Genomic DNA, 27,483 nt, shown 5'->3' with positions numbered 1-27,483 from the left:
AGCATCGGCCTTGGAGGCGGGGCCTCCAAAACATACGCATGCTTATCGACCAATCAAGAGCAGCAAAATACTATGCGGTTTGTCCATTGGATATAACAATTGTCATTCACCTGTAGTTAAACCAATTAATATCACCGTTTACATGCGAGTCACTCCCAACCTCTGAATTTTTGAATGAAGAGATTGTAGATTAATAAAATCCAACTTTTCTGTAAATTTATCTGATGGCGCCGAAGCGAACTCATCCTTCAGGGGCTGCTAAGCGTAAGGCTAAGCAGGCACGCAAAGAAAGTGCAGCTCGTGATTCAGGTATCATCTATTTTTGAGTGATTGTAATGTATTGTAAAAAATAAACTGATTCTAACGATCAGCGTCATTTTGAGATAGATCATTTGACGGTTATTTCCAGTTCAAAAGAGCGCGAGCACCGTTGATGGACTGAATTCGCTTCTGACACTTTGAATCCGAGCGTATGTAGCTACAATCGATTTCCAGCCCTAGTCAGGAGCTGACTCGCAAAATACTACAGAAAAAGTCAAGTTTGTCAGTCAAAGAGCAAACGCACTATACTAAAGCATTGTTTATTATGTTTTAAAACAGTCTGTATATCTTCTAAAACGCAAATGTTTAGCCTACATTAACTGCTCTAGTCTATCATAATAGACTATAGACCATAATAGACTTCATTTTTTTCGTTTTCCAATCATAAATGCTGTTGCAATATTTATTGAAAATAAGTATGCAATCTTAAGCATATGAATAAGCATACAATTACAGTTGACGAAATTAACTTGTCTTTTCACTTCCACTAGCAGCTGATTTGTGTATCATAAGGTATTTCTCTACAATACATACCTGTTACGACCACTAGGGGTCGGCCGTAACAGGAAAAGGAATAAGTCAAACTACCAGAGAGATATCAAAAATAACATGCGTTTATTTCCAAAAGGGTTTTTAGCGTCAGGGGCAGACAAGGCCAAAATAACAAACAAAACAATCTTTTGTTAAACCTCTACAATTCCTAAAACAAAAGAAAACAAAATACAATTTAAACTTACCTACCTCCCTATCCCAAAACAATGTGAAAAGATATACAAAATAAAATGGCGTCAAACCCCCTACCTCCCTTATTTAGACAAAAATATTTACAGTACCTAAATGTACAAGTCCGTAGCAAACAGAACAATCCGGAATCCAAAATCGTAGTCAAACAGGCATGGGTCAGTTAACAAGGATAAAAAGGTTCAAAATCACAATCTCCTAATATCACTCACTGCACAATTCCAAATAAACACTCGCAAACTCTCTGATACACTCTAGAATAGACAATAAAACAATAGCAAAGTGGTAACAATCAACGATGGCACAATAGTGGGGCCTCCTGTTGAGTGTTTGGGGCGGTTCTTATATGTGGATCAGGTGTGGAGGAGAACCAATCGGAGCCTCCAACAAATTATCACCAGATCTGTAACACAAATAAGCACATGCACATACACAGACAATACACAGGACAGAATGGAATCAGTGAGTAAACATCAAAATGACTCAGGCTCATAACAACCTAATATTATTATATTTAGTCTATCAAAAACAAAACTGTTCATTATCCCAAATAGTGGGTTAGTGTATTACCATAAATAAATTACTGAACAAATTACTGCAAAAAACTTCCTGACTGCTAAAAAAAAAAGATGACTTTTCAGATGATATTTTTTTTTGTTTACCTTAATTAAAGTTACATTAATATGCACATTTAAGTAAAAATATAAAAATACTGATAACAGGTTTTGTATAAATAAAATGGTTAGGAATCATATTTGTTTTCAAGTCTTTTTTATTAAATGATGTTTTATTAACAAAGTTCGGGAGGAGCACATTCAGATAATCAACGAGATAAGAGGTATATATACTGCAGATTTACCTCTGTTCATTGACAGTTTATCAGCATCCCTCCTCCACCCCCATCTCCTCACTTTGATTTTTAATAATCTCTTATTGGATGTAAACAACACAATCCAAAATACAATGCAATCCAATGTAATACTGTGTAAATCTGGCCAAAATTCAGAGCCTGGAGCCCTCCCCTGGACAGCATGCCAAATACGCATAATCTTTACTCTATTTAATTTGATGTAAGTGTGAACTCGTGAATTCTGAAAGGTGGAGGGGAGGAGGGCATGGCGGGGGGCCTCCAACATACATTTTGCCTAGGGCCTCCAAATGTCTAGAACCGGCCCTGCCCAAAACCATGCCTTCATGTGAGTAAATCAGGTTATTTTTGGGGTTTTGAATACAGTTCTATTCTTTTATTCATTTTCAATATCAAATTATTATCAAGTTTCATTTATTTTGCATTGTTTGTCAACTTTTATTTTTATTTTATCAATATATTTTTGTAGTTTTCACGATGTAGTCTTATCATGTGAAAGTTTATTTTATCGTTCACTTTTTAAAAATGTTAACCACATTTTACCTTTTTTTAAATGCAGTAATTCCAAAAAAGTAAAACCTTTTTCTATCCATATGGTGTCATAGTGTAGGGAATTGTGTTATTTTAGGAACGGTGCATATAGATTTTTGCAACTGGTGTTTTTTTACTTTCTAGGACCCCACTGAATACAAAACAACCTGTTTCCAATTTTATTCTTCATTTTTAGTGCCAAAATTCAAGATGGCAGACAATATATGCAGAAAAATCACAGAAAATAAAATATATAGTCTTTTCACTTCTGTAAAGGCTTTAAAATGGTAAACTTTTTGATGAATGTATTCCTAATAAGGCAGACAAGTGAGACACAGACTATTTTCAAAATATTTATTGGATCATTTGCCAAAAAAATTGAAAAAATGAAAAAAGAAATCTGCATTTTGTTTCATTATTGAAGAGTTCAACAAAACAGTCAGTCATTGTCACTCAAGTGTTTATCCTCATCACTCTCACTGTCACTGTCTGACTTTTCAATATTGGTGCATGTCTCCTCAGAGCCCTCACACCTGCAAAGTTGCGTGCATGGTAAGTTGTTGCTCTTGCAAGAACACCTTCTACTGCATTGGCTGGCAAGACAAGAGCACTTCACAAGCTCCACAACAGCCTCTGGTGCTGGTGGAAGTTTTGACAGGACAGGAGCCCATTGCCCATCATCAATTTGCCTCCATCCCAGTGATAGTGCGTCAAGAATCTTTGGAGCAGCATCTAAAACCCAACTCCCTGGTTGGGTTTTAGATTTTTAAACATGTTCCACCGAAGGGCTTTAGCTGTTTCATAACCAGGTTTGAAGAGCTGACGCATGAATTTCTCACATCCAGCTAACACGTCTGGAGATGGATGAGGACCTACACCAAGCCTACAAAGTGCATTAATGACATCATTATCTGTCTCCATGAATGACTTGAAACAAGAAACCTTTCCGTTCCCACAGATATGGCCTGTGGTATCGCAACCTGTGAGTGCATGGAACCCTGGTAATGCTGCTGCACGCTCTGGGCCAAGAGCCACGTAAATAGGTTGGAGTTGTATCTTTCCTCGACGATCTCCAGTGCCCATGATAATGAGACTGTCTTTGTTGAGGTCTGGTACCCTGCGTAGGGCAAGCACCAAGACATCTGTGTTACATGTGTAGATATGTGGGGTTTTGCCAAAATGACTTACTGCTACTGCGTACATGATCAGTAGAGTGTCCGCTTCTTCTTGTGAGCTCCTCATGCTCACCATGTTAACTTTTGAGGCCATAACACCTTTGTGTGTGTGAACTGTGATTGGCAGTTTACATAGTTCAACAGCTTTATGAGCAAGGTAGAGAACGAGGTTGGCTTTGGTTTCCTTAGATCCCAGAAAAGCTTTAAAGTCTTTGATTGGTGTAGAATCTTGTATTTTGTATCCCTTATCCTGTGCTTTTCCCGCTGGACGCACCTGTCTTGTTCTGTCTTTCATGGACTTTGTGATGGTATAGTTGTCAAATTAAGTATATGTCATTGTAGCCTTGTGCCTTACTTTCAACACTTTGAATGAAGCATTCTGCCAAATCTTGGCAACATTTTATGTCACTTTTCCTGACAACCATCTCCTGCACAACAGCCATGCCATCTATTAAGATGCTATCCAATGTCTGTGTTGATTGCACAGAGCTACTCTCTGTAGATTGTTCAGAGGATGTTGTTTCTGAAACCAGTCCCTCCAGTTCATGGATGAGGGCAGACTTAGCTGTAGTGGGCAGCAAAGAAACATCAGGCACCATTAGGCTTGCGTTATAATCAGCAAATTCATATGTTCCCACAATGTCCTGCAAGTCCAGTTCTCTTGAGGACTTTGCAATGAGGAGCAAGCAAACAAACAGGGAGTTGGTTGCTTTCATCTGAACAACCTCAGAAGACGACTTAAGCTTGATAGTTTTGCATCCATCTTTCCATGTCAAATACTTCAGCTTTGACATTTTGTCCCACATATTCTTTTTTCCTCTGACCCTTTCATTAACATAAGTTCCAAGTGCTTTTGCACCTCGTAACTCTGTGTCCAAAATATCATGCTGCACTGCTGTTGGCATTATTTGCTTGTTGACAAAGTTAACCAATTTCATTTCAGATGCATCATCATTCTCTGGTGGGCTGAAAGGGTTTGTGATGCTCAACACATGTTTCACATTTTTTACTGCTTTTTCCTGAAGTGTATTTCTGTATAAAGAATGTTGATGATGTTTGTTTCTTGTGGGACCGGTTATATTAAGCATTCGCTCTGTCTCACCAGCCAGTCTAGCCAGCACCGGGGAACTCAGGCAGTACTTCAACAGGCCCTGATTGTCAGTGGTTAAGCCCGAAATGGCACCCTCTCCTTTGTGAATCTTGTTCATATGCTCTTGAGCATGATCAGGTCCAATGGATGTGAAGGGAATAGGGTTCGTACTAACAACAAAGTCACCACTCTTGAGATCTTGCCAAATTGAAGGCTGTCTTCTTTCCAGGTGATACATATGTGCAATGTACTCAGGAATATTCTGGGCATAATCATGCCTGTTGTAGGCAAAAAAGTAAATGCACATCCTTTCAAGTGAAGCCAGGTGCAAGAGCCAGTTCTGACTGCGAATACTTCGTATGAAGTGGAGTAGGTTGCTGATCTGTCTCATGTACATACGAGCCCACTGGTACATTGGATTCTTTTCATTGTTGCGATCAAATTGTTCCAACATTTCCATCAAGTTCAGATCAGATACCATTTCAACCAGTTTACAATGAACTTGAGGAACATCTTCACCACTTTGAACAGTTTTTCTGACTTCCTCTAGCACAGGCGACAATTTACGACGCAACACTGGGTGATGTTCATAGAAGGCCTCAATCCATAAATCAAATAGAACTTGTAGAATGACTTGGTGAGCTTCCAATGCTCTATTGTAGTGTTTACCATTCAGTATTTGGCTTACTGTAACACTACTGTACAGACCAGATTGAACCCAGGCTTCATCCAGACCACTGCCCTCAAGGGTTGCACCAAGACACCGTAAAGCACAGAGTACTACATGGAAAGGACCTGGATTATTGTGGTGAGCGCAGAACATTATTTTAATTAAAATTATTATTAGGTTATATGAAGGAAACTTTTAATCAGTCAATGTGATTTTCCGGGTATGCCAATAAATAGCATAATGGTGGTTATACACCCATCATTGGTTGATAATCATGATAATTCATGTTACCCATGGTCATATTTATTACCTAAGTCATTCAATTAATTAGAAAATGTATGTATATAATGATATACCTAACATATATCCATTTGAAATGTTTAAAAAGGCGATTATTTGCAATTTTGGGTGATATATCCGCCATCTTGGATTTTGGGCCTGTGCAGTCCGGGAAAAAATCCAAGAGGTCCTCGCTGCAGCCTGTAGCAATATGACGTAGCTGGATGGTCTAATACGTACTGGACGCTGTTACGCTTTGTTAAATTAAAACTGTTTCTATATGTGAGTCCTTCAATATATTTACATGATGTTTAGCCTTCCCCCCTGGCTGTTTTGTTTTTCTCTTTATATATGTATTATTGTAGTTTTGACTGTACATTGACTTTGTTTGTTTGAATCTTAATAAAAAAAATTTAAAAACGCTGTTACGCTTTGTTGTGGGGACTTATTTAAAGACTTCCCGCCAGGCTATGTTGGAGATGGAAGGAAAGGAATCCTTTGTGCCTTTTACTCCACCAAAGACATTGAAGGTTGATGCTCAGCAGACTGCTTCATCAGTGACGGCAATCACTATAGCCCAAAGGACAACTATTTATGAATATAAATGGTCACTTTAGTGACAAAGCTTGATCTGACTGCTGTGATCAGTTTGTATATTAAACTTAAAATCAGTTGTTGTTTTTTTGTTTTGTTTTTAATGTAGCTACGTACATGTCCTGCAGACACTGAAATAAAAAATATACTTCAGGTTTAAAGTTAGGTTTAAAATCATGTGATTTAAAATGTTGTAAAATTATCCAGTACGTATTGGACCATCCAGCTACGTCATGCGTGCTACAGGCTGCAGCGAGGGTGTCTCAAAAATTGGAAACAGGTAGTTTTGCAAACTATAGGGTCTGAAGAAGTCAAAAAACATAATTTGCAAAAATCTATATGAAATGTTCCAAACACTTTATTTTGCTACATATGGCCCTGCACTATCATATTGCACGTTTAATAAAGTAAAGCATTTGTCAGTGCTTTACATTTTATGTCAGCTACATATTTTAACACCTAAATACCTCAAATTAGAAGTGTAGTGTGTTTGTCTTGGCTGTCTGAATGTGACCTGTAATCAGGGTTGGGAGGATTACTTTTGAAATATATTCCATTACAGATTACATGCTGTAAAATGTAATTTGTAATGTATTCCGGTTAGATTACTCAAGGTCAGTAATGTAATCTAAATACGTTGGATTACTACTTCAGCACTGGTAGATTTTTTTTTCACTTGTTTTGACTATAAAACACAAAATACACATGTTAAAAATATCTTATGCAGTGTTGTTTCTAAAACAAGATAAATCAAATTGACTTATTTTAATGAATTTTAGATATTTTTACTGGAAAACAATGCAAAAATTATTAGCAATAATATGTTTTTTGCCCTAATATCAAAAGGTCTTACTAGAAAAAAAGAAATTATGATCTAATGTGAATTTTCTTGATAAAATAATATGATCGTGCTGGTAACATGTGCATGTAAAATGGCTAGAAATAGCATTTTAGCTTAGCGTAAAGCTGATAATTTACACAAGGTTTATTTCTATTTCTTCTGCTCCAAACTTACTTCAAAAGTACTTCTCTGTCTGCTCGTATGAATGTAACACATCATAAGAAAGTGTTTCACCGCTGTTCAAATGCACTTTGGATCACATCATTTATATGTATCCATTTACCATGACAGTGACATCACACGTTCGTCCTAGTTACTTCCGTAACCTCCGTTCCCTGATGGAGGGAAGGAGACGTTGTGTCGATTAAGTGACACTAGGGGGTCACTCTTGGGAGCCTGAGACATCGTTGATCTTTGATAGGCCAATGGGAATTGGCGAGTGCATCTCAATTCCACTGCAGGTCACTATAGAAAGTTAAGGAAATAAACAGCAACAAGTCTGAAAAAATCTGGAAATAAAGCTGTGAGCCATCTGCCGTGGGACGAGGAGCCCAGCCGCCTGAAAGAGGACGATGGCCGCTGACCGCGAGGGGAGAAGGGGTTCCTAACCGACCGCCTGGAGCGATCAGGGGCGCAGGAGTCACCTACCGGCCGCTGAAACGCAGCGAGGTTTCACATCATTTATATGTATCCCCAACATCTTGTGCAAAGAAATGAATCAGCTTCTTTTTGTTTGCTGAAAAAAACATAACATTTTTCATATCTCTAGCTTGTGCTGTCTGACACACAGGGTGACAAAGAGCATCGATGAGCGGTGAACGTGTGATGTCACTGTCATGGTAAAAGGATACATTAAGTCGATCTGCTGAAAGACTACAATATAAGTATCGTCAAATCAATGTGCAGTGCAACAATATAGCTTCCGTTCCCTGCAAATGATACAAGAGATGATAGCAAGAAGGACATTGAGGATATTCAAATGTAATTATTTAATAATATAATTTAATAAATATTAGTGGGTCTAACAGCTAAAACCCAAAATTTATATATAATAAAAAAAGTGTGATAATTACCGGGAGAACGGGACAAATTTCGTGAAACCAGGTTCTCGTTCAGCCCCAACAAAATGTTTATTTAAACAGAAACGGTGGTTTCTTTTAGTTAGTTTTAAAGCAATGCAAGACAGTTCCATATAGGGATTTTTTTTGTTTTTTCCCTGTTTCCTGTCAGTTAACTGTAATAACCTTGACACACACTCCACAAATAAACTTTTCTATACTTTTCTAAAGTACATATTTACGCAACGTCACACAAGCAGGACTCCTCCTACTTTATCAGAGCTATTTATTTAGTCCTTTGATCCACTTGTGCAACAGAAACAAATCTGATGTTTTTGACAGGTCATTGTAAAACTATGAACATTTTATTGACATTGTTTCTTGCAGTTACTTTATTTGGTCCTGTTCAATCAGGTAAGCAACATTTTTTTTTTGTGTTACAAGTTATCTTTAATAGATTTCTTTACATTTTATCCATAAATACATTTGAATACGGTATAATTTGTTGCCAGTGTCTTACAAGTGTTAAAGACTTTTGCAACAAATGCACTTAACATGTAGCAAATTATTTGATTAGTCTTAGTTTGCAATTCCATTTACAGAGACTAAAGCCATTGAAAGTGCCCACATATGCTAATTTTAATAATACATTTTATATTTTGGGAAAAAGTAAATTTATCAAGTAAATTTATCTCATTTATCATGTATTCAAAACAAATTTAAACTTGGTTTAAGCAGCTTGTAATATGGTTAAGCTTTATTCTTTTTATGAAAGGGCTGTTGAACAAAAAACGTTTATTATACTATTCATTGCTTTAACTGCATGTTTGCCCTACATTACAAAAAATAACTGGTTGGGAAAAAGAAAATATTTAAATTTTTTTATTATTTTGTGTGGTTCCAAATTACTGATTAACCTAGATATGAAAAGTTTTTCAAGACTAACTTTAATGTTGGTCTGACAAAACCTTGTCTGAAAGTTTAAATTAGAAATTTGTACAGGGTTTACAGAAAGAAAGAAAGGAAGGAAGGAAGAAGAGAGCCTCTTAGAACAGATTAAAGGACTTGAGTGTAAGTTTTGACAGCTAAAGTTTAAAACTACTAACATTCCAAAACGTCCTAGTTACTTCCGTAACCTCCGTTCCCTGATGGAGGGAAGGAGACGTTGTGTCGATTAAGTGACACTAGGGGGTCACTCTTAGGAGCCTGAGACATCGTTGATCTTTGATAGGCCAATGGGAATTGGCGAGTGCATCTCAATTCCACTGCAGGTCACTATAGAAAGTTAAGGAAATAAACAGCAACAAGTCTGAAAAAATCTGGAAATAAAGCTGTGAGCCATCTGCCGGGGGACGAGGAGCCCAGCCGCCTGAAAGAGGACGATGGCCGCTGACCGCGAGGGGAGAAGGGGCTCCTAACCGACCGCCTGGAGCGGTCAGGGGTGCAGGAGTCGCCTACCGGCCGCTGAAACGCAACGAGGTTTAAGACCGCCGACCGCGAGCGGGGAGGGGCTCACTGTCGACCGCCTGGAGCAAGGGAGACCCCTTCTGTTCCCCGAGAACGTGGCGGGGAAGGACTGCCTCTGCGGCTGTCGTCCGATAGAGGGTGGAGGAGTGGCCGAGGAACAAGCTGCGGCATATCGGAGAACGGCGCAGCATTCTTTTTTCATCTCTCTCTCCTCTCTCTCTCTCTCTCTCTGCTGCTCCACATTGGCCTTTTCCCTCTTTTAAATTTTACAGTTTTTTGTCATTTTAATTATTTCTGATTCCCTCCCCTTGTCCCCTCCCTCGTCCAGGTAGATGGGATGACCTGCCGGCAGACTAGACGTAAAGCACGCCCTCCCCCAGGGAAGGGGGGGGGGTATGTCAGGCTGGGGGCTTCCATGTTTAAACAAACTTATCTCAACTTTTAGTCACAGCAACGAAGCGTTTCTTTGGCAAACTGCAATGCATCGATCCCTTTTGAAATCAATGGATTTGCAGTGATTTATGACGCAGCATAAACTCTTGTATGTAAGATGCCAGTACACTAATATTTGCTTTAGTGCCCCTTATGATGCATTATAAATTGCAGTCAGACACATTTCAGTACGTGCATATCTAGATGTGTTCAGAAGAACATTTACAAAAGGTGCATTTTTCAATCTGTCTATGCTTTTCTGGGATTGTTTTACTGTAAATTTCTATATTTTCTATGTAAATATGTGCTAGATGGATGTCTTTGACCGTGCGACACATCGTACTGTTTTTACAGTATCTCGCACAGAATCGCCGCATTTCTAAAATGTGTGTTATATACTAAAATATTTTTTAAAGCAGAAGTTACATTTGTTAATATTAGTTACTGCACTATTGTTATGATTCAGACGAGGACAGACGAGGAGTGAGGATCTAAATGCAATTTTTAATAAAAGAACAAACGGTGAACAGGATAACTAAAAATAACTAAACAATACAGGGAACAAACAAAACATCCACGAGGGGAAAAACAAAGTATAAACATGAGAAACATCCACGGAGAACACGGGCAGGAGAAACATAGAGGACAACCATAACATCATTTGGATTTGACGACCGACAATGAATGAACAAACAACAGGGTTTAATAAATACAGAGGGATGATGACTAAATTACACACAGGTGAGAACAATGACACTGGCAGTGATGAGGGCAGGGGATTATGGGATGTGTAGTTCAGAACAGGTGACGGGGAGAAACACAGAGCAGACAACAGGGGTTTGTGACATAAACCCCCCCCCCAAAAAAAACGTCGAAGGAGTGAAAGGGGGGGGCTCGGGGGGGGCAGGCAGACCAAGGAGGGCACAAGGGGCAAACAGACAGTTCAAGGGGGGCACAAGGGGCAAAGAGACAGTCCAAGGGGGGCACAAGGGGCAAACAGGCAGTCCACGGGGGCACAAGACGGGGACTGGGTCAGGAGGCCTGGGAGGTGGCCACAGGAGAGGGACTGGGGTTCAGGAGGCCTGGGAGGTGGCCACAGGACAGGGACTGGGTCAGGAGGCCTGGGAGGCGGCCAGAGGACGGGGAGTGGGTCAGGAGGCCTGGGAGGCGGCCACAGGACGGGGAGTGGGTCAGGAGGCCTGGGAGGCGGCCACAGGACGGGGACTGGGTCAGGTGACCCGGGAGGTGGCCAGAGGACCACAGCCATGGAGAACTCAGAGGGCGGAGCTGTGGAAGGCGGAGCCATGGGAGATTCAGGTGGCGGAGCCATGGAGGGCGGAGCCGTGGAAGACTCAAGAGGCAGAGCCATAGAAGGTTCTGGGGACCGGGCCGTGGAAGGCTCAGGAGATGAAGCTGTGGGAGGCGAAGCCAGGGAGGACTTCGAGGGTGGAGCCGTGGTAGGCGGAGCCATGGAAGGCTCAGGAGGCAGAGCCGTAGAAGGCGGAGCTGTGGAAGGCAATGGAGGCGGAGCCGTAGAAGGCGGAGCCGTGGGAGGCCCTGGAGTGGAAGCCGTGGAAGGCCCTGGAGTCAAAGCAGAGGAAGGCTCTGGAGGCGGAGATCTGGGAGTCTCGTGAGGCGGTGCCGTGGAAGGAGGAGCCCTGGGAGGCTCGAGAGGCAGAGCCCTGGGTGGTTCGAGAGGCGGAGCTCTGGGAGTCTCGAGATTGACCTCAGTGGTCTCGAGTACTAGCGGAGTCTGGGGAGAAGGTGCCCTCTTCCTTCTCTTTCTCCTTCGGCCAGCAGGAGGCGTGGTCAAGGGGACTGTTGAGGCTACAGGCGCTGACTCTGACTCTGGGACGGTCGAGGCTACAGGCGCTGGCTCACTGACGGTCGAGGCTACAGCCACTGGCTCACTGATGGTCGAGGCTACAGACACTGGCTCACTGACGGTCGAGGCTACAGGCGCTGATTCGTTGACCGTGGCCTGCGTGAGCTCTGGTTCGCTGAACGTGGAAAGCAGAGCCATGGGAGGTTCTGTGGACGGAGCCATGGAAGGCGGAGACTGGAGAGCAGAGGCCTTTCCTCTTCTCCTCCTCCTCCGGGCGGACGAGACCATGCTTGCTGGTTCTGGGACAGACGAGGCTGGCAACGCTGGCTCTGGGATGGACGAGGTTGGCAACACAGGCTCTGGGACAGACGAGGCTGGCAACGCTGGCTCTGGGACGGACAAGACTTCCAGAGCGTCGGCCATGGCAGGCGTGGGCTCGTTGGCCGTGGCAGGCGTGGGCTCGTTGGCCGTGGCAGGCGTGGAAAGCTCAGAAGCTGAACCCGGGATCGAGAGAAGTGGTTCTTCGGCAGCGAGTTTTTCCAAAACGAGCCTCACATACTCCTTCCATGTGTGATCTCCGGGTTCCGGCAATTCCCTCTGCCGGCGTGTCGGTAGTCCAAGTCGGTAGATGGTTTTCAGGGAGGCGTCATCAAAACCGGTGTGGATGGCAACAGTGGAGAAGAAGTATGAGTACTCGCGGATTGACAAATCCGCCTGGGTCAGTTCCGTGATGAAAGCTGCTAGATCCATTTTGACGGTCTGTCGTTCTGTTATGATTCAGACGAGGACAGACGAGGAGTGAGGATCTAAATGCAATTTTTAATAAAGGAACAAACGGTGAACAGGATAACTAAAAATAACTAAACAATACAGCGAACAAACAAAACATCCACGAGGGGAAAAACAAAGTATAAACGTGAGAAACATCCACGGGGAACACGGGCAGGAGAAACATAGAGGACAACCATAACATCATTTGGATTTGACGACCGACAATGAATGAACAAACAACAGGGTTTAAATACAGAGTGATGATGACTAAATTACACACAGGTGAGAACAATGACACTGGCAGTGATGAGGGCAGGGGATTATGGGAAGTGTAGTTCAGAACAGGTGACGGGGAGAAACACAGAGCAGACAACGGGATCGTGACAACTATGAACTAACAATGAACAATTGTTAAAAAGATTAATAAATGCTCTAAAAATCTATTGTTATTTGTTTGTTCATGATACCTAATGCATTTAGTAAAGTTAGCGAATGGAACCTTATTGTAAAGTGTTACCCAGTTATCTTAGATATATCACATTTATAATAAAACAAGTTCATCCACATATGGCATTCTTCCTCTATATCACGCAGCCAAATTCTTCAGTTCTAAACTTGTCTATTCTTCAGGAATAATAATAATAAAAAAACAAAGAACAGGTTGAGATTTCATGTGGTTGTTCAGAGAAATGGTAAATGAGACTTGTTATTTTGTCTATAAAGCCAGACTGATGTTCTTGCATTTTCTTAATTCCAACATTTTGAATATTATCTTCCTTGCAATGTCCCTACCAACATTCAAACTAAAACCAAGCCCTTGCTCTGCCTGACAAGTACCTCAACTTGTGATCCTCAGTTTATCTTGATTTATTATTGCTTTGATTCCTCAGCTGTCAGTAACTGCAGTCTGAATCAATTCAGCTGTGGTGATGAAAGAAACCTTTGTGTGCCTAAGCATTGGAGGTGTGATGGTGACAAGGACTGTTCTAATGGTGCAGATGAGGAAGGCTGTGGTGAGTGACATCACTTAATATACTTCTGGTGTTCCATTCACATTATGATCATACTATAAAGTTATACATTTTCACTCAGAACAGTTGTGCAATGGCAGCATTTTGGAAAAAAACTGCCTCTCTAAAATACTTATTGGACAACAGATGTTTAAAACAAACTTATCTGAACTTTTGGTCGCAGCAACGAAGCGTTTCTTTGGCAAACTGCAATGCATCAATCCCTTTTGAAATCAATGGATTCCACTACGCCAAATTATGAAAAAGAACCAAATTGCGTACCATAGTTATGCAGACGACACCCAGATCCATCGACAAATGACTACAGCCCCATAGACGCTCTGTGCCAGTGCATTGATGAAATTAACAGTTGGATGTGCCAAAACTTCCTTCAGTTAAACAATGACAAGACAGAGGTCATTGTGTTTGGCAACAAAGGTGAAATTCCAAAGATGAATATATACCTTGACTCCAAGGGCTTAAAGACAAAAAAATCAAGAAATCTTGGTGTCATTTTAGAGTCAGACCTTAGTCTCAGTAGTCACATCAAAGCAATAATTAAATCAGCCTATTATAATCTAAAAATATAGCCAGAATAAGATGTTTTGTATCCAGTCAAGAATTAGATAAACTTGTTCCTGTATTCATCACCAGTAGGTTGGACTACTGCAATGGACTCCTCACCGGCCTTCCCAAAAAGACCATTAGACACCTGCAGCTCATTCAGAATGCTGCTTACATTTAGATTACAGGATACATTTCAGCAAATACGCTGGTTTCTTGATCATAGTACAACATATGACATACAAAACGTACAATAGTGCAACGTAACAATTCAGTGCAACATTAAACTATCTGGTATATTTCAGTAGTATAGCTGTATGATCAGGCAGACCAGCTCAAAGATTCACTTAGCCACCTACTGTACCGAAGGAAAATTGTTTGTCGATTAGCACCACCTATTGTAAAGGCATGAATGAGCTAACGGCGGTCATTTGCTTTGCTTTCTATGGGAAGGGGCCATTCATCGGCATTTCACCTCTCATTATCGTGTCTCGTTTGGTCTGAAAAGGCTTTTACATTTGCTTTGAATTGTTAGATATAATGTATCAAGTAAAGTATCCTTGTATGTCTCTGCCTGACTAGTGTTGTGATCCTCAGTTTGTCTTTGATTATTGCTTAAATCCCACAGCAAGCACGACCTGCATATCCGATGAATTTAAATGTTTTCCTAATAGCAACATATGTGTGCCTAAGCGGTGGAGGTGTGATGGCAATAAAGACTGTGTAAATGGTGCAGATGAGGAAGGCTGTGGTGAGTGACATCACTTAAAATATTTTTTTCCTCTCTTTTCCCCCCAATTTGGTATGCCCAATTCCCAATGCTCTAGGTCCTTGTGCTGATTCACATTGCTGATTCAGTGTGCTAACACTGCAACCTCCACCACCCAACCACCACCTGCTGAGTCCCGTCTTGCAAGGTGGTAGACTCCTTGCCCCTGCCTCCTATCTCCGGCAGGATATGACGGTTCCGAGTACAACTTCTTCGGACCGCCAGATGGGGCTTACCCCAAACAGAGACATTACATTTCTATTTTATATTCATCAAATAAATGTCATCTTAAATTTCACTCAAGTCTGCGAGTCTTCCTGATAGAACCACATTATAGTGACCACGAGGAGGTTAACCCAACGTGACTCTACCCACCCTAGCAACCAAAACAGCACTAACCCGCATCTCAGAATATCATTCAGAGATGATATTCTTCTCACCACAATTGTAGAGCGGTTTTCTGAGTTACCGAAGACTTTGTCTGTTCGAATCAATCTGGCCATTCTCTGTTGACCTCTCTCATCAACAAATTGTTTCCATCCACAGAACGGAGAGCGGTCACTGGATGTTTTTGTTTTTGGCACCATTCTGAGTAAATTCTAGAGACTGCTGTGTGTGAAAATCCCAGGACATCAGCAGTTACAGAAATACTCAAATCAGCCCGTCTGGCACCAACAATCGTCCATGCGATTATCTAATCAGCCAATCGTGTGGCAGCAGTGCATCAAATCATGCAGATATGTGTCAGGAGCTTCAGTTAATGTTCACATCAACCATCAGAATTGGGACAAATGTGATCTCAGTGATTTGGACCGTGGCATGATTGTTGGTGCCAGATGGGATGGTTTGAGTATTTCTGTAACTCCTGGGATATATGCTACTACTAAATATATGCATGATGCAGTAAGTAAATTTGTCATTAAATGAGACCCTTTGCCTTTATACAAACATGAATATTCATGGGTTTTGGAGTTGACAGCCAGCCTGTGTTACATTATGTCACTTTCACAGATGTGAACGAGTGTTTTAAAAACAACGGAGGTTGCTCTCATACCTGTAAGGACTTGAAGATCGGTTATGAGTGCAAGTGTCCCACCGGCATGCGCTTGAGCGACAAAAAACACTGTGAAGGTAAGAAAGGAATGTTTTGCAAAAACATTTGTTACCACGCTGAAACATCAAATCCTAGAACAACAGACATATTAAAAACGAATATTTTACAGTTTGCAAAAATCTAATTTCAGGCAGTGTTCCTTATAAAGCTCTCAAACCCTCAGTCTGGGGATTATGATCAGCTAGACCTTTACTAAACTGTCCAAAACAACACAACCCTTCAAGCCTCATTACAAACTAAATCTAGCTGGTAACACTTTACAATATGGTTCCATTTCTTTACATTAGTTAATGAATTAGGTATCACGAACAAAAAAATCTACAATATATTTTTTAATCATTTGTAATATTAGTTAATAAAAATACAATTGTTCATTGTTAGTTCATTATTAGTTCATAGTGCATTAACTAATGTTAACTAATACAAACTTTGATTTTAAATATGTATATACAGTATGTTGAAAGTAACATTAACTGCAATTGTTAAATGGTTAATTAGTGTTGTTCATTGTTAGTTCATGTTAATGTTAACAAATTATACCTTATTTTTAAAGTGTTACCACCTAGCTTTATGATTCTGGCAGTCATATTGCTACTACTCTTCTTAAGTCGCTGTTACATCACAACAAGTGCACTTTATTATTTCAGTCTGCCAAGAAATAATAATGTAAACAAGCTTGTTTCATGTGCAGATCCTTCATTCTTAGGGGCTGTTCATACAGGATGAGTTATCGAGTCTGTCTTCATCTAGGGCCTTTGACATGTTTCGCTGCTTTTGAGGATCTTGCACCAGAAACAGTGTGTTTAAGATGTCATGTCAAGTTAAAAACAGCGAGTCTCGAGACACCTGCGTTCTATTCCTTTCCACTGTTTTTGAACTTCCCCTGTGTGAACAGCCCCTTACTCGAGTTGTGAATGTTTTGTTTACACAGTTGTATGTCCATTGCTGTGCTGATCGGACAGACTAACCATGAACACTTGCATTTGCTCTACACTTGCATCAACCTTTCTCATTTTCTGGTCTTTTTCACAGAAGTGTCCAGCTAGTGACAGCTGATGTTGGTTCTCATGCAGATACACCAGCAGACCATCTCATCATGGAGATGTCCATTCCTTAAAGGCCTCTCTGTTCTCTAGATGAGCTGAATTAAAAAAAAAGAGAGAGAGAGAGAGAATAGGAAAATGTATACAAAGTTTTTAAATGAGAAAATGTAAATCAAAATATTATGTTTCATGTCCTTGTTTATATTAAAGGGATAGTTCACCTAAAAATGAAAATCCTCCCCCTCATGCCATCGCAGATGTGTATGACTTTCTTCAGCAGAACACAAATGAAGATTTATAGAAGAATATTTCTGCTCTGTTGGTCCATACAAGGCAAGTGAATGGTGACCAAAACTTAAAAGCTCCAAAAAGCACATAAAGGCAGCATAAAAGCAATTAATACAACTCAGACCAAAATGTAACTCCTTTTTCTCTATAAATCTTGATATCATCAGTTTAATTTGTGATTTTTTATTTAAAGTTCGATAACTATTCATGGCGCCATCTAGTGCTCTGAGCATGCTCAAGCACTAGCTAGTTGCATATGACAGCCATATAGATTTTATGGTTTAGCGAGTGTGGTCATAGCTACTTCTGGTTTCGTCTGGTGCCGGTCCAGAGACCGCTGAAAATGGCAGTTTACATTGGGTGTTTATAGAAAATTGACTGAAAATGTGTTGTTGTTATGTATTGCTGATGTCAAGATTTATAGAGAAAAGGGGGTGATACTTTGTTCTGTTCTCATCCAGAATCGACTGGATCGCTTCAGAAGATATTGATTTAACCACTGGAGGCATATGGATTACTTTTATTCAAAGTTCTGGTCACCATTCACATTGTATGTACCAACAGACCTGAAATATTCTTCTATAAATCTTCATTTGTGTTTTGCAAGAAAGTCAAACACATCTAGGATGGCATGAGGGTGAGTAAATGAGTATTTTATATTTTTGGGGAAGTATTCTGCACTTCAATAGATTTAATTGACGGAATGCAAAACACAAATTAAGTTGTGCAAGAGCACAATTCAATTAGTCAGTCCTATAAGACTAAAGACAATTATCTGCAAAAATGTAACATTTACATAAAATTGTAAGGAATAAAAAGAACAAATTTCACTGGAGCTGTAATTAAGTAAAAGTACATATATTCAGTTTAAATTGCCCTTGAGTAAAGTGCAAATCCTCCTAAACATAATTTGTAAGTATAGTGGCCTAATACTGAACAATTTACAGCACTTTACACCCCTGACCTGAAAATAAACCCTTGCAGGATGATTCAAGACATCAGCTCTGTGGATCACCATTGTTCTGATAAGATCAAGTCCAGGATAATACGTTTTTAAGGCAATTTTGACTACATATATAGCCTCTCAAAAGTAGCTTACACACACTTAACCCTCTGGGGTCTGAGGGTATTTTGGACCCTGGAGAAGTTTTGACATGCCTTGACATTTGTGCTTTTTTCAGTTGCTTAAAAACATATTAATGGCTAAAGTCTGATAACACTGTATTCAGCACAAACTGGGCTACAATAATATGTGAGCAACATATATGTGCAGATTTGTATTTTTGAGAAAATAACGTTTATGCATGGTTTTTGAAAAAACAAAATGTTTAAGTCATTGAAATAAGGCCATATAACACACACTAAACATTTGTCCACAAGACTTTTGAGAACTAGATCTTGTAGCCTAGAGTTTTTGCTACAATACGATGTGAAAACCATCCTGATCACTCATTCATACAAAACAATATAGTATTTTAACTTTTAGTTAAGACACTTTTAGTGTTGAAAGGTCATATGCAAGGAGGCGTGAATGATCATGAATATTGTGGTAATTCACACCAGAGGATAAAAAAGACCCCACCCCTGGGACTATCAATGAGGGACAGAGAATGAATGTGAGGAGACTTAATGATCCAAATCACGTTTTAAGTTAAAAGAAGTATTCTGACTATATGTATTCTTTACATAAAGACTTTACTTAATTTTAGACCTACACTACCGTTAAAAGAATTCTCTTCTGCTCAAGACCAAAATACTGTAAAAACAGTGATATTGTGAACTCTTTTTACAATTTAAAAGAACAGTTTTCTATTTAAATATATTGTAAAATGTAATTTGTTATCAAAGCTGAATTTTCAGCATCATTACTGCAGTCTTCAGTGTCACATGATCCTTCAGAAATCATTATAAGCTGCTGATTTTCTAATATTGGCTTATTTAAAGTACATTTTACTCATTTACACCTGAACACATATTTGCAAGCACAAGCTTTATTGATGATAATGAGGCAGCATAAACACTAGATAAAATATTCATATTATTTTGATATCATATTGAAGGGTGAGCGTCAGAAATCCCTTGTCTCTTCAGATATATCAATACATATATATATATATCCTTTTATATCAATATCTATCTATATTCTGTTGCTTAACTTCTTTAATAAAATGATGAATTAACTATATGCATGATCACATAATCAATTTTATTTTTCTTATGCATAACTGAAATATACGCTGAATCATATGTGTGTTAAGAGTTAATTTTTGATTTCATGCACATTCCTTGAAGCCTCTCTCTCTGTTCTGCACGGAGGCTGACTTGAAGGTCGTCTTGGGAATAAGCTTGAGATGGGGGGATGTTAAACATATGTTCCAGATGTATTCTGTGGTTGATTTTTACCTGTCCATGACTAATTATATGATTTAAAATCCTATGTAATAGCCCTTGAATAAGTAGAAGTGTAAATTTTCTCTTATTATTTCTTTAAGGGAAGGAATGCATGTTATCTCTTTCCTCTCCTTTGCCTGAGGGGTGAATATTTCGTATCTCACTGTTTTGGTTAAAATGACCTGATAAATGTGTGCTCTGGTTCCCTTGTGCGCAGAGAAACACTGTCGTTCGTCAGTGTTTCGTGTGTGCGTATTGACCTTCTACCCAGGTTTTGAATCCAGGGAGACACATCAGGCAGACTCGAAGATGCCCGAGACCATCTGCGAGGTCACTTCAGATGTAAATCTCGCGCCAGGACGACAATTGCGCTGATTAATGTGGATGTGCTATAGCTATCTATATGTTGTGACTTTATGCTCTGTTAGCCAATCAGGAGTGAAATAATAGAATATACGTCCTTGCAAATGGTATAATTGATGTAAAATTTTGTGTAAGGTATGAGTTAGCTTTCGATCTCCTCGTGAGACTTTGTCGCTGGCTGTACCAATTTCACTGCAAACTATTCTTCAGTAAATTTTGGATTCTTTAATTTAACTTCTTGACTCCTGGTTTTCGTTCTCCATATCTGGTCTGGGTCATAACTGTTATACCCCTAACAATATTACATATCATATTTATATCATACAGCATAAAATTTAAATACCTGCTTTAGGCGAAACAGCATTTATATGTAACCAAAACTTGCTTATTAGGACATATTTCAAATGTCAATGCTCTGAATCCTGGCTGGACTATTTGATGTGTGAGTTTACATCTGAAAGACATATGTTTTTTACGATATTTGCTCATCTACAATATACTGTACGTCTATGAGACGTATGTCAATAAGTCATTCACCAGAACGACTTTGAGACATTTAGGATTTAGAATATTTTGGAAATCTGATCTTTTTAAGATGTTTAGCAGATGTTAATTAGATTGTGATGCATCTCGGAGATGTACTGTACATGTGCTTTCTGGGTAGCTAGTTAGCTATCTAAGTGTGTGAAACCACAACAACATGCATACTTTATAAATGAGCAGTACAGAAAGGAGATGAAAAAATATTTCCCAGGATGGATATGCTTTCATTTTAAATTGTAGTAAAATATCTGTTTTTGTTTTATTTTTTATTTCCCCTTAGATATTAAAGAGTGCTTTGTGTTAAGGAACTGGTACCATTCTCAAATACCACAGGTTTCTGCTGTAACACAACAGAATGTGTAAAAGTCAAAGGGGTGAACTGCCCTGTACATGAGACAGAAATGCTAAAGCTGGGGTCTAAGTTGATGTTTATACATGCAAACTAAATAGCCTGACCTGCTCAAAGGCCATCTGTTACACTTAGTGCAAGGTCTGATTATAAATGAAGGTGTGGCAAATGAGTCTTTATACCAATTGCACACTTCCCCCCCTGAACACTAATGCCAGGTCACATTGCCCATGCAGGTCAAATTTCATCCCCAAAATCAAAAGGTAAAATAGACCATTAAGCTAATTTACATTGTGACAATTTCATGGTAATTATAACATTCTCTTGTTCTCGTTAATGTAATGTGTCCCGCTGTTAACAGATTTTCATTACTGTAATACAGTTTTTTTTACAGTAAAACTTTACTTTGGTGGGTTTCCAGTGTGTTCAGATGTTCTGCATCCAATCGGGTGGAGGGGAGGCATGCACACTCTGTTACTTGGCCACTCAGAGAATACAGAGACATTATTGTTAAACTCCCACCCCCTTTCTATGATGGGATGTCACAATCACCCGTCAAGGCAAGAGATTTTGAGTATGGTTATAAAATGTTTTTGATGTCAAACTCTGGTTACAGCTGTTTGTTTCAAGAGAGTTTACAACTGGGTTCTGGCCTGTATGTATGTCCGAGAAAGTAAACTGTACTTCTTGTGGTGAAATCATTATTTAACATGACTGAATCAAACTTACTACATTAGGTTACACAAACAAAGGCTCTTTAACTGGTCATAATGGCATGTTTTTGCTATTTTCATTGCAAGTTTTAAAATATAATACAAAGCTTCATTGATGGAATATCCAGTTCATCATTTATTAATCTTAATCTAATCTTCTGTTTGGGTCTTTTTTTTTTTAGCCCCTTTTGCAATTAGCTTCTTTTAAAAAAACATGGTTACCTTCATCTCAGTGGGATGAGGTTTGGTGATTTTTCGTACATTTAATATCTATACTCGGGGTCAAATTTGACCACCTATTGGAAATGAATGGGTGAGACGATAAAGCTGTGCATTTTTATATTTGTCAAATAAAATCAATAAATCATCCACAAATCAGAACACACACACAGAAATTAAAGCATGAGCCCAATACACATCCACAATGAAGAACACACACACACACACACATTTATTGCTGTTGGTTTATTTGATTGAGTTATTGAATTAGGATGTGTGAAATTAATAATAGGTAACTAAAATGTGGCATCATTGCAAAACTAACACTTCAAACCAAAAAAATAAAAATAAATAAATGCTAACCTTTGACAAAAATAATGATTTTTTTTTAACTTATATCTAAATGCATAACTAGTCATAATATCTGAAAACATCAGTGTGCTACAATTTATTACAGGCAATTGAGTTGACCTCTGCAGCCATCAGCTGGTTATATGTTGCAATTTCATGTCTAAAGAATATGTCCCTGAATACAATTGTGTGTAAATGTGAATTTAACATAAACTTTTGTTATTTTATATAAAAATGTATGAGGTTATATATATATACAGTGAGGAAAATAAGTATTTGAACACCCTGCTATTTTGCAAGTTCTCCCACTTAGAAATCATGGAGGGGTCTGAAATTGTCATCGTAGGTGCATGTCCACTGTGAGAGACATAATCTAAAAAAAAAATCCAGAAATCACAATATATGATTTTTTAACTATTTATTTGTATGATACAGCTGCAAATAAGTATTTGAACACCTGAGAAAATCAATGTTAATATTTGGTACAGTAGCCTTTGTTTGCAATTACAGAGGTCAAACGTTTCCTGTAGTTTTTCACCAGGTTTGCACACACTGCAGGAGGGATTTTGGCCCATTCCTCCACACAGATCTTCTCTAGATCAGTCAGGTTTCTGGGCTGTCGCTGAGAAACACGGAGTTTGAGCTCCCTCCAAAGATTCTCTATTGGGTTTAGGTCTGGAGACTGGCTAGGCCACGCCAGAACCTTGATATGCTTCTTACAGAGCCACTCCTTGGTTATCCTGGCTGTGTGCTTCGGTCATTGTCATGTTGGAAGACCCAGCCTCGACCCATCTTCAATGCTGTAACTGAGGGAAGGAGGTTGTTCTCCAAAATCTCGCAATACATGGCCCCGGTCATCCTCTCCTTAATACAGTGCAGTCAGCCCTGTCCCATGTGCAGAAAAACACCCCCAAAGCATGATGCTACCACCCCCATGCTTCACAGTAGGGATGGTGTTCTTGGGATGGTACTCATCATTCTTCTTCCTCCAAACACGGTTAGTGGAATTATGACCAAAAAGTTATATTTTGGTCTCATCTGACCACATGACTTTCTCCCATGACTCCTCTGGATCATCCAAATGGTCATTGGCAAACTTAAGACGGGCCTTGACATGTGCTGGTTTAAGCAGGGGAACCTTCCATGCCATGCATGATTTCAAACCATGACGTCTTAGTGTATTACCAACAGTAACCTTGGAAACGGTGGTCACAGCTCTTTTCAGGTCATTGACCAGCTCCTCCCGTGTAGTTCTGGGCTGATTTCTCACCTTTCTTAGGATCATTGAGACCCCACGAGGTGAGATGTTGCATGGAGCCCCAGTCCGAGGGAGATTGACAGTCATGTTTAGCTTCTTCCATTTTCTAATGATTGCTCCAACAGTGGACCTTTTTTCACCAAGCTGCTTGGCAATTTCCCCGTAGCCCTTTCCAGCCTTGTGGAGGTGTACAATTTTGTCTCTAGTGTCTTTGGACAGCTCTTTGGTCTTGGCCATGTTAGTAGTTGGATTCTTACTGATTGTATGGGGTGGACAGGTGTCTTTATGCAGCTAACGACCTCAAACAGGTGCATCTAATTTAGGATAATAAATGGAGTGGAGGTGGACATTTTAAAGGCAGACTAACAGGTCTTTGAGGGTCAGAATTCTAGCTGATAGACAGGTGTTCAAATACTTATTTGCAGCTGTATCATACAAATAAATAGTTAAAAAATCATACATTGTGATTTCTGGATTTTTTTTTAGATTATGTCTCTCACAGTGGACATGAACCTACGATGACAATTTCAGACCCCTCCATGATTTCCAAGTGGGAGAACTTGCAAAATAGCAGGGTGTTCAAATACTTATTTTCCTCACTGTATATATATATATATATATATATATATATATATATATATATATATATATCACCACAGTTAGTTCCGGTCCTCAAATCTGATTGGACGAGAGGTGTTCCATGAGCACTGATGGTCTGACAGCATCAGCACTCGGACGCTTCACTGTGTGTGTATCACTCCGCTTGTGTTCATCATCCTAAACTAACGTGTAAGAGCAGTGCATATCTGTTAGGAGTTACTGTCTTTATTTTTGGAATTATATATGTTAGCCAGCAGGTGGTGGCAAAAGATCATTTGTGTGTGTAATATGAGCCAGTTGGTGACGTAAAGTGAATCCGTTAGTCATTGTTTACAACGAACAGCGCTCTGAGTTTCCACATTGGATACATACTGTTTAAAATGGCGGAGGACATCGCTGTTTCTATAGTGAATGACATTTGCACACTGGCTACCCTGAAATAGAGAGGAAATACCCCGCTTGGACGTCTATATTCCACTGAGAAAACTGACCTTCAGAAAGCTGACAGCATCTCTGATTGGGTGTGGCAACATGTGATCGCACAAGCTCCATCTCTTTCTCTCTCTCTCTCTCTCTCTCTCTCTCTCTCTCTCTCTCTCTCACACACACACACACAAACACACACCCATCCGTCTATCCTTGTTTATCCAATAACTTGTTAGAGACAGCACAAGCTGTGATACTATTTCTGTAGTGAAAATTTTGAATTACTAATGGAGGTTTGGACGCATCATTTGTTTTGAACCAGCAACGGCAGATTCTGATCCGTCGCGTAAGAAAGTAGTTTCATGCACAAATGCGTTTTTAATGACCATACTTTTTAAAAATGTACTTGTTCATTGAAATGTTGTATATAAGCAATATCACACTCGCAAGAGTGCGATATGGCCCTACATCAGCACTGCTGTGATTACCTATGGCACTCGTGCCTGCGGCCGAATCACAGCAGTGCTGATATAGGGCCTTATCGCACTCTTGCTCGTGTGATATTGCTTAAATATATATACACCACAACCACCCCCAAAACAACTTTAAAGTTTTAAATAATTGAAATTAGCGATATAACATTTGTTTAAAAAAAATAAATCATGATTTTGATACAAATTGCACTCTTAGTGTGTGGGGGTCAAAATTGACCCCTAACACACAGTAAACCCTTAACTAACAGAAAACAAGTGTTACATTGTGTTTGTTAATCCTCTCATTTTCATTGTGTTTGCAGGTAAAACAGAGAATAAAGCTCTCAAGATTTTCTTTGAAAGGTAGTGTTGCTACTACAAACAAACTGAATGTGATAATGTAAAGCATTCAGGATGTGATTGTCACAGAAGCATAAAAGACACATTAAACTCTCAAACAAGTCTGAAAACATAAATCAGTTGCTCCTACTTTCTATTTGCAGAGTTCAATATTGCTTCTGATGCTAGCGTGTAGCTTCACACTGTGTTGTTGTTCTTTAAGCTTCTGTGATTTATAGGCAACATAAAACACCAGATAAACCCTCTTACTGTACATCTAACATAGCAGTAAATGACTTTTTTCTGTTTTGACAAGTCGAGCGGCTTCTGAGATGAGTGGTGGGTTTGCAGGGTGGTGGATCCAGTTTCAGATGGGGTGAGACGCTGTTTTAGGTGATCAGGAAATGCTCACCTCTCCTACAGTTCCCTCAGAAGCAGTGGACTTTTTTTGATAGTTAATAGAAATTTCTCAGCCATGTTGTGAAAGGATGATAAATTATCTGTCAGTATTTCCTCTTCTTTTTAATATATCTGCTCAAGTGAAAAAAGAAAAGAAAAATGTGCATACTGTTATTTTACAGTATGCAAATGTAACAAACCAAATATTTTTACCAGTGAAGGGATAGTTCACCCAGAAATGTACATTCTCTCATCATTTACTCCCCCTTATGCTATCCCAGATGTGTATGACTTCCTTTCTTCTGCAGAACACAAATGAAGATTTTTAGAAAAATATCTCAGCTCTTTTGGTCCTCACAATTCAAGTGAATGGTGACCTGAACTCAGATGGTCCAAAAAGGATAAAGGCCCAAAAAAGGCAGCATAATAGTAATCCATATGACTCCAGTGGTTAAATACATGTCTTCTCAATTGATATGATAGTGGTTTGTGTGAGAAACGTTTTTATTATTACTGAAAATCTTCACTTACCCTTTCACTTCACATTCTGGTTTGGAAGTGACTTTCACATTCAGCCACCTGGTCTGGGCTGGTCCACCAATTTCACCAGCCCTGACCAGGTGGCTGAATGTGAAAGTCACTTCCAAACCATACTGTGATGTGAAAGGGTACGTGTAGATTTTCAGTAAAACAAAAAACAGGAATGAAATATTGATCTTTTTCTCACCCACACCTATCCTATCACTTCTGAAGACATGGATTAACCTCTGGAGTCGTATGGATTGCTTTTATGCTGCCTTTATGTGCTTTTTGGACCTTCAAAGTTCTGGTCACCATTCAATTGCATTGTATGGACCTACAGAGCTGAGATATTCTTCTAAAAAGCTTCATTTGTGTTCTGCAGAAGAAAGAACGTCATACACATCTGGGATGACTTGGGGGTGAGCAAGTGATAAGAGAATTTGCATTTTTGGGGAAACTATCCCTTTAAAAACCAGATGGTTCAATGCTTCACCGTCATCCACATATAAACTTAAACCACCTCATGTAAGTATGGACTTTGCCGCATCAGCTGCTTTTTGCCTACTCCCTTTCACCCTTTAATAGGCTTCAATATTTCATAGTGTTTTTTCAAAGTGATTATCACAAGGTGAAATTTTAGAGAGGTAAAATATCTTTGAGCCACAACAGCTTCATTATAGGCCAGATGCAACTTTGAAGGTTCTGCTCTGTTTGCAGTCTATTGATCCAAAGGATCACTGTGTGATTCCCATAGAAGACAAACAGAACATTTATCAGAACTGGCTCAAGGGCCCTCCCATTCATTTCTGTTTATACTACCTGACATATAACTTAAGGAAGAAGTTGGACTTTTTTTGTTTTCTTTTTTCTTTCTTTATGTGCTTTACCAGACCCCAAACATGAGGTAGTGGATATCTTGACCTCAATTCCAATCTATATATTTAGCTACAATATCATGATATACTCACAAGTGTATTCTAGATACAGATAGCACACCAAATGTTAGTGTTATGATATTTGAGTACGTCACAGCTGTTGTTTAAGAAGACTCTGTGTTTTGTGCAGTGACATTAGGGTCACTAGTTC

General features: G+C 39.4%; 1 protein-coding gene across 1 annotated transcript; it reads left to right on the top strand.

Moving 5' to 3' along the window:
• Window positions 1–218: 218 nt before the first annotated feature.
• On the top strand, window positions 219–18,034 carry LOC127647311 (low-density lipoprotein receptor-like). The gene is made up of 5 exons (XM_052131480.1): window positions 219–309; window positions 13,554–13,676; window positions 14,866–14,988; window positions 16,018–16,137; window positions 17,153–18,034. The coding sequence occupies exons 1-5, from the start codon at window positions 225–227 to the stop codon at window positions 17,164–17,166; spliced, it is 465 nt and encodes a 154-aa protein (XP_051987440.1). The 5' UTR covers window positions 219–224; the 3' UTR covers window positions 17,167–18,034.
• Window positions 18,035–27,483: the final 9,449 nt, after the last annotated feature.

Source organism: Xyrauchen texanus, chromosome 8 (genome assembly GCF_025860055.1).
Source record: "Xyrauchen texanus isolate HMW12.3.18 chromosome 8, RBS_HiC_50CHRs, whole genome shotgun sequence".
NCBI classification, from domain to species: Eukaryota; Metazoa; Chordata; class Actinopteri; order Cypriniformes; family Catostomidae; genus Xyrauchen; species Xyrauchen texanus.
Note: the sequence above shows the minus strand (reverse complement) of the source record. Positions and strands in the feature narration are given on the sequence as shown.

Bases quoted from the DNA above. Each gene is read 5' to 3' on its own strand.
- LOC127647311 (XM_052131480.1), top strand. From the start codon at position 225: ATGGCGCCGAAGCGAACTCATCCTTCAGGGGCTGCTAAGCGTAAGGCT. The intron at 310-13,553 runs GTATCATCTATT...TTGATTCCTCAG, and splicing joins AAGTGCAGCTCGTGATTCAG to CTGTCAGTAACTGCAGTCTG. The intron at 13,677-14,865 runs GTGAGTGACATC...TAAATCCCACAG, and splicing joins TGCAGATGAGGAAGGCTGTG to CAAGCACGACCTGCATATCC.